Here is an 8,867-nt window from a genome sequence, read left to right on the forward strand (position 1 = left end):
CTCCATTTGTTTTTCTTCCAAGAGTCATTGCAAGAATCAAACAGGAATTGGCTTCTGTAATTCTCATAGCTCCGGCCTGGCCCCACAGAACTTGGTGTGCGGACCTAATACAAATGCCATCTCTTCCTCCATGGGCTCTACTCCTAAGGAAAGATCTGCTGTCTCAAGGACTCTTGTATCATCTGGATCTCAAATCTCTGAATTTGATGGCGTGTTGTTAGACCCATTTCTCCCCCTTGGAATTTGTATCTTGCTGTTTATGTTCTGCAAGGTCCCCCCTTTGAACCTATGCACTCCTTGGATCTAAAATTATTGTCATGTAGGGTTCTCTTCTAGCCATTTCTCCAGCTAGAAGAATTTCTGAATTATCTGCCCTGTCTTCTGATTACCCCTTCTTGATTTTTAATCAAGATAAAACGGTCCTGCGGACTAAATATGATTTTCTACCTTGTTCTTTCTCTGTGCCCCAATCCTTCTAACCTTAAGGAACACGCCTACTTCTCAATTTAAATGTAGTCAGAGCCTTAACATCCTATCTTAAGACTACTAAAGACTTTAGACAGGCTACTAGCTTGATTGTCTTGTTTTCAGGTCCCAGAAAGGGTGAATCTATAGCAGTGGCCTTGGCATAATGGCTAAAGTAGACTATTTGTAAGGCTTACTTGGTTGCAGAAAATCTGCCTCCAAAAAGAGTAACTGCTCATTCTACTAGATCTGTTTCTACTACTTGGGCCTTCAAAAATATCGACTCCTTGGAACAGATGTGCAAGGCGGCAACTTGGTCTTCTCTTCATACCTTTTCTAAATGTATTATTTTATATTTATACTTCTTCCGTAGCTACTTTTGGCAGGGAAGTCCTTCAGGTTGCAGTGTCTGGCAAATAGGAACTGCCATGATTTTGTCCCACCTGTCCATAACATGGTCTCTCAGCTTCTGTATTGTATCCTACATGTTATCAACACCTCATCTTACGAAACATAACAGAATTTATACTTACCGATGAAAAAAATTCTATCGGGATAAGGAGAGTCCATAGAAACCACCCACATTTTTACTAGATGGGCGATAGTTCTTATTTGCACCTCTTAACCTTGCTTTCTGTCTTTCTTACCTTTTCTCTCTCTCTCCTCTGTTCAGCTATACGTAAACTGAGTGGGGAGAGGAGGTGGACGGGAGGCATTAAAGCTCGTGTAAAGGGTTCTTTACCTCCACCTAGTGGCAGAAAATATATCCCACATGTTATGGACACGCTATGGACACCTATTCCTCATCCAGAAAGAAAGAAAGAAAGAAAGAAAGAAAGGAATTTATTGATAAGTATAAATTCTGTTTTTTTTCCATTCACTATACATGGAAACACCAGATTCAACCAAACTTTTGACTGGCAAGGCAATGATATATCATTGTGACTGATGGTGTTTTTATGTGGCACACTACAATAGCAGCATTCATCCTCCCTTATCTTATGAATTCCACTATGGGAATAAACCAAGAAAATTAAATGGGAAACCCTAATTACTAATCATACAATTTTTTCTCCAAGCACAACTCAGCAGTATATAGAACTGTTTCTGTTGATCTTGGGTGCTAATCATAAGGTTAGCTGGTATAGCCAATTGATGTTGTGTGAATTCTGTTTTATTTCTAAAATCTACTATTTTGTAGGATTCTAAAAAACAAAATCCAGAATCTGCTCTTACACTTATTTGTTTTATCCAACTAGGCATTATCTACAGAGTCAATAGAGAGGCTTCCAGTCTACAATAAGTCTGCCTGGAAACATTATAAAACAAATCATGAAGCAGATGACTGGTGTGTGCCAAGCAGCGAGCCAAAGGACATGACCACATTTCGGAGCAGTTGAAGTTAGAGTGTCTGAAGACCAGTATTTTGGGTTATCATTGATTTGTGATTATATAACTTTTTTCTGCACAAAGGCAGCAGTAGCATATCATTGTTGTTTGCAATTGCAGGAACCAAATTATTTAATCAGTTTTAATATTTGTGCTTTATGCTACATGACTGCCTAGTTTATTTTACATTAGAATTAAGATTAAAGGGGCACTATCATGTAGGACTTATAAAAAAAAATGTCATGAAGTGTTTTGGTTTAATTCAAAATTATTTTATTTAGTATATTTTAGTGCATTTATCATCTCAGAAAAACAATATGAGATGACAAATGAACATCTAGATTTAGCAACGATAAGTATGTATAAGTATCTTTTTATGGTGCATGATCAAACATAAAAGCCGGTTAGAATTTTTTTTTTTTCTTTAGGAGCTAAATTACAATTTTTCTTAAAAAAAAATGCTACCTGGGGTAAATTTCTAAGAGGCATAATTACCGGGTTTGTCAGTCTCTGCCTTATCATATTTAATCTACAGTTACTGCCAGCAAGTTAAAGCAGGGATGCCCCTTTTTAATAATTTCATCTTCTTCATCTTTGAAATGCAGCCACAATAGCATGAATAATGCTTTCCTGTGTCAGTAAATTATCAGTTTGATAGTAAACAGAAATGGATACTTTGGTCAGATGGAATTACCCTTTGCCTTTTTTTATATTAATTTAATTTTATGCCTTTTTAAATTTTTATTATTTAGATTTTTATTGTAAGATGCTAAACTTTATTTTCAATAACTTGAAAGAAATCAATACCTTTTTTGATGGTTAATTTATAGTGCCATGGTCCATGATGTGCCTTTTTAGTAGTTCTTCTTTAGTCGCTTTATAACATGCAACATTATATTACGGTATATGTTTTAGAGTGTTTCATTTAGCAATCAAATAGGACTTTTTTTTTGCTTATGATGAAGAAACATGAGTGCACCAAATGGTTTTGCATATAGATCATTAATTCCTTTGGACTGACTAGTGGTTTGCAACATCAAGTTGATTAAGTTCATGGGAACTAATCAGTAATGATTTGTTAGGCTTAGCTTAGTGCACTATTGATCACTACCGATTGAGACTCAGATCCATAGAATGCTTTCAGTGGTAGACACTGAGTCCTGTGTTCAACAACATGAATGGCGTCCTCAATTAAATTCTACCTTCGAATTGATACATGTAATACAATGTCTAGGTTGAGAATGATGTGAAATATAGCTATTCACATTATGTTCTTTTTTATTAATTACCTTTTTTTTAGCCTGACATATCTGTAACTCCATATTTTTTTTGGAATTACAGTAACATAAGCTGCCCCTTTATGACAGTTACATCATATAAAGATAGTTATCAAGTTAGCATAGCTGCCCACTTTAACACTGCCAGACATATGTCCACTGCTTCATGATGGGACAGACTGTAGAACCTTCAGATGCCCTGAAAAAGGGAGAACGTTGCTTATTCTTTTGTTGGAAATTGCTTTACAGAAAGTTTTTATTTATAATTTATGTAATGAGATTTATGCTATTGGTATTTTAGTTACCTAGGACACAATCTTTTCTCTTGGAAGAAGTTGCAGATGTGCCGCAGATAAAATAACATTTATATCACTCCTTTGTGAAAGATTGCACAGCTTGTACATGATGATAAAGAAAAGAAACACAAGTTCTGATTTGTTTAAATCTGTAAAAATATATCCTTCTTTTATGCTAGTGAATATTTATTATGTTTAAAAAGACAAAATACTACAATCCTGGTTTAAAAAGACATCCACATAAAGCAACTTTGTTAGAGCTTTATTATTTCTTGATATATATATATATATATATATATATATATATATATATAAAGAATAAAACAAAACAAATATTTATTAAAAGGGAAAAAGAGGTTTAGAAGCTTAGAAAAGAGTGAGCAATTTGCTCCAACCCTACCGTACGCAACCTCAGTGGGATGGCTGAACTACTTGATTTTCTTCTACGCTCATACACTGGCCTCTATTTATCAAGGTCTGTCGGACCTGATTTGACAGTGCGGATCAGGTCCGCCAGACCTCGCTGAATACGGAGAGCAATACGCTCTCCGTATTCAGCATTGCACCCTGCAGACTCGCGGCCAATGGGCCGCCAGCAGGGGGGTGTCAATCAACCCGATCATACTCGATTGGGTTGATTTCCGGCGATGTCTGTCCGCCGGCTCAGAGCAGACGGACAGGTTATGGAGCAGCGGCCTTTGTGACCGCTGCTTCATAACGGCTGGCTCGCCAGAAACACGGGGCATCAAGCTCCATTCGGAGCTTGATAGATATGCCCCACTGTCTGTTAATAGATTGATCACTTGTCCCTCTCTTAGGGTCTGATTCTCTAACGCTTTCTACTCCTGCAAGATTATCTTAACAGATCTGTTAGTGCGTCTCAGAATTCTATATCTAGCACATGCTACTATGAGAAATGTGTATCTCACTAAGGGGTGTACCCTACAATTTTCTATTTCAGGTAGAGACAAATACAATATAGTGATAAATAACTTAAAGTGAAGGTCAATTTTTGCTCTTATCAATACACCATGTTAAAATGTATGTAATAAATATTGAAGTTGCTAAGTTTATGTCTAAATAACGAATCCATTTCAAATAAAATGTATTTATAATATACCTCCGTTACCGCGATTAGCTCCGCCCCAACCACACTTCCTTATTCATATGTTATGACGTTGCTTTTTTTCTTACAAGCGGACTACGCTCGTGCACCCGTGTTTAGTTTGAACTGCGCATGCGTATCGTCAACCCAATAGCGCATGCGTTTCGTCAACCCACGTAACTTTGTATTCAATTTATTAACAAAAGTGTAACATTCATTGCTACGCAAGTCTATCAGTCACTAAGTCGCAAGATTGGTCTTGACCCTCTAATAGTTTATTTTAATTTAGCCCTATTCGTTTTGTAAAGGCGCAGCATATTGATTCATACCTGTTGATATAGCTGCTAGCTAGTTTTCGAGGATACGAGTGAGCGTTGATGTTGATTCAAAGTATCAACAATTGTGAGAGCGGACAACGCATGCGCGAAACATGAACGTGCATGCCGATGATGACGCACAGTTTGTTTAAACGCATGCGCATAAGGTGGCAATGACGAAACCAAAAAGGGGCTGGACGCCACGGGGGTAAACACTAGATTCGAGAGAAAAAATGTCACTCAATATCGGCAGTATGGCGGATTATACAGGTGAAATGGAGCAGATTGAAAACGATAAAAATAAAACTTTTAATTGTATTTATATATAATTTGATGAATGAACATCATACTGAATTTAGGTAACATATTGAAAAATTATAACCAAAACGCCAGACTTGACCTTCACTTTAAGCAGTTTTTAAAATCTTACTACTACCTGAAATTTCAGAGAAGAACTTGCCCAAAATACCATAGAATGTTTAGCATTTTTGTTGTCACTCAATTTAAACAACTAGAGCCTTGTTGTTGTTTTTTTACTTACTTATCAAAAATATATATATATAAGTAGACACCCAAGATATTGATCTAGACCCATTTGGTATATTTCATGCCACTATTGCGTGCCAAATGTGATCATATATATAAAACTCATTAACTTTTTCACAAACTTTGGGTTTCTCACTAACATTATTTACATATTGTTTGTGCAGTCATAAGACAAATGGTTGTAAATGCTTCTCTGAGATCCCCTTTGTTCAGAATTAGCAGACATGCATGGCTTTTCCATTGCTTTTTGGTAATTAACAGGACGCTAATCGTAGCTGTGCAGCACACTTCTATCATTCGCGGCAGTGAAGGGGTAATCAGTTAGCTTGTAAGGTTAATATTTGCTCTAGTGTATGGATTACCCTCCCATCCCCAATCCCTATCTGATCCCTCTAAAACAACTCCCCCCACACACACACACACTCCTCACCACCATCTTAGGTACATGCAGACCATAATCTGCCAGTAAGCAGTTTACAGCTTTTTTTTCCTGCTTGATCCCTCCCACCTCCCTTGCCCTTCCCAAACACTTCTCTAACTCTCCCAGTACCAAGTTTATATATATTTTTTAAGTTATTTTTTATTTATTTATTTATTTTTTGTAGTGTAGGGTCCCCCCTCACCCTCCCCACGATCGTTATGTTGGGACCCCTCCATTTCCCCCTTTTTCTGTACTGTAGCGGCCCATCCCTTCCTCTCCCTTCAAAACAAATTTGCCATAGTGTAGGGTCCTACCCTCCCTCCCCATCCACAGCTGGGCTATCCACCTGCCTCCCCCCTTCCCTCTCACACCTCCCAACAGCACCAACAGATGATGGTTGCAGACAGTGCCACTGTCTGTAACGATCTTGTAATATGGCTTCATATGGTAACGGAGCACTGATCATGCTCCGTTATCATATGAAGGCAGATGCTGGAAGCCCACAAACAACCGAGAATACTTGGGCTTCCAACATTATGGACATAGATCTATGTTATGCAGTATGATCAGCTATGATCAGCTATATATTGCATGACATAATTCTACGTCTAGTTGGGTAAAGAGTTAAATATGATTTTTACTGTTAGCACAGGTGGTAGGTGGGGTTACACAGTGCCCCTCCTCCAAAGCTCTATCTTACGCCCTTTCCTTGACCCCATTGCATATATTTTTCATAACTGCGCAGTGATTTTATCCTGTGACTGCCAGTATCATAGAAATGTTTAACCCAGACACATCAGTAATTTGACCCTCTAATGACACACACAGAGCAGAAATGTCCAGTGTCTACATATAACACACACAGAGCAGTGTTTTATGGCTGTCAGTAACACATAATACAGTGATGTTTTGTATCCTACTTGCCTGCCGGTAACACAGAATAGTGCATGCACACTGTCACTTTTTTCAGGGCTATGTTTGTAATGCAGTCATGTAATGTCATTAAAATATAGCTGCCACTCAGGGAACTTTAAACTGCACAATTAAATGTACAGTACTTTTGCATAGGTGTTATCATACAACTTAAAATGCTTGGCTGTACTGTTGAATGCTGGACAGCTTGTAACCTTAGTGGCATCTTCAAAATTCAGATAATAGAGGAAATTTTGGCATCTATCTACTATCTGGATGTCAAAATCACTTTGTGCTTGCCACATACTTTTCAGTATTCTGAGTTTATCACAACCTAGTTACTTTCTTTATGAACGAATCTTATGAGAACAGTGGATTTGATTCTGTTTCTTTAAAGGGGTCTAAACTCCTATGCATTTTATCTGGTTTTAAAAGGTAAAGCATAAAAAACATTGTGTACCTCTTGGAAAACTAACATTTTCTGGTAAAACTATTTTATGATTTGCAGTACCAGTTTGTGTGCTATTCTTACTGGAGGGCCGTGATAGCACACCCTGCATTATCAATAGCGCTCCACTTGTCATTTAGGCCATAGTGTCATAGGAGAATTTGTTTAAAAAAAAAAAGTGTTCTTATATAATACGCCAGTTTATTTCTTGATATGAATAACCCTAAGTATTCAGTTTTCCTCGACATAGTGTCTCTTTAACTGCTTTTCTATGTTGTATTATTCTCCATGTTATTCTAGTATTGTTATCAACCTAAATAATTGTGGTAGATTTACTAAATAAAAGGTTATTTGTCTCACAGTGAATCAAATGAGCCGTGTGTGTGTGTATATGTATATATATATATAGATATATATGTGCGTGTGTTTGTGTGTATGTATATATGTATATATATATATATATATATATATATATATATATATGTATATATACACACATACATACACCCACACACACACATATTTCATTATGTAACAGCATGAATTGTTTTGTATTCTTAAATGGGTATAATTGTGAATTTGAAATGCATATACATCCAAAATCTTAGACACGTTTCCTTCTTAATATGGGAAGAGTCCACAGCTGCATTCCTTACTTGTGGAAAATACAGAACCTGGCCACCAGGAGAAGGCAAAGACACCCCAGCCAAAGGCTTAAATACCTCCCCCACTTCCTCATAACCCCAGTCATTCTTTACCTTTCATCACAGGAGGTTGGCAGAGAAGTGTTAGAAGATTTCGGAGTAGTCTCTTATGGAGGGTAGTACTCTTCGAGATGGGACTGGAGTTTTAAGTAGTCCTGTCAGTCTCTCAGTGAGAGCATGGATGAAAGTTAGAGTCCGGAGATGCAGGGAGAGTCTTTGCGAAACCATCCCAACTCATATTAACAGCTCCATAAGCAATCAGCGTTGACGAGTTTCACTGCCTGCTTTCTTCACTTAAGTCCATGACAGAAGCAACGCTACTATCTGTCAAACTTGAAGGACAGTGTTACTGTTCCACGGCATAGATTCTGGTAAGATTGTTTCATTTTTTTATACATGTATGATAACGCAAGAAGACAGGCTCACAGTGTGACTCCTTTTATCTGTATAGAATCAAGGGTAAATATCTCCTGAGGGGGATTATTGAACAGTGGGGAGTAATCTTATATGTTTATTTGATTTTATGCTGCTTTTATGTGTGAGATGTTATGGGCTCATAGTCTGTTATGGAATATACAGGTTTCACTTTGAGAGCTGTGCCGTTTACAAGCTTGGCACGCTTTTTCTCATAGCAGGGACGGTCCTGCATTGTACAGCATGTGATTCATTCCCTCTTTCCTGAACGGGTGTCTATCAGAGAGGAGTCATAAATCTCTGTACAGTCTGGGTCATAGGAGGTGGTGAGTGCCCCAGCCATTGGGGTATACAGGTGCCGTTTTTTTGAGTAAAATAAGATTGTTTTATTTCTATTGTTCTCCGGTTATTGCACTAGGGGATTCTGTTACTTAAGAGGGTACTCCCTCTATTCCTAAAGAGTAATTCCTGTTAATATTGTGAGGAGGCCTTATATCCGCCCTCTCAATTATGTTCCATATGCCTTGATAATGTGATAATATCAAACATGTTTGATAGTACTGAGCCGTCCAC

General features: G+C 37.6%; 1 protein-coding gene across 1 annotated transcript in view; it reads left to right on the plus strand.

Annotated features, from left to right (window-relative positions):
* The window catches only part of PDK1 (pyruvate dehydrogenase kinase 1), a 251,531-nt gene extending 243,984 nt beyond the window's left edge, over nucleotides 1-7,547 (plus strand). The window contains exon 11 of the mRNA XM_053698443.1: nucleotides 1,725-7,547. Coding sequence (XP_053554418.1) covers nucleotides 1,725-1,865 — 141 coding nt within the window. The 3' untranslated portion in view covers nucleotides 1,866-7,547. The remainder of the gene's footprint in view (nucleotides 1-1,724) is intronic.
* The last annotated feature ends 1,320 nt before the right edge of the window (nucleotides 7,548-8,867 follow it).

This window comes from Bombina bombina, chromosome 1 (assembly GCF_027579735.1).
Source record: "Bombina bombina isolate aBomBom1 chromosome 1, aBomBom1.pri, whole genome shotgun sequence".
NCBI lineage: Eukaryota > Metazoa > Chordata > Amphibia > Anura > Bombinatoridae > Bombina > Bombina bombina.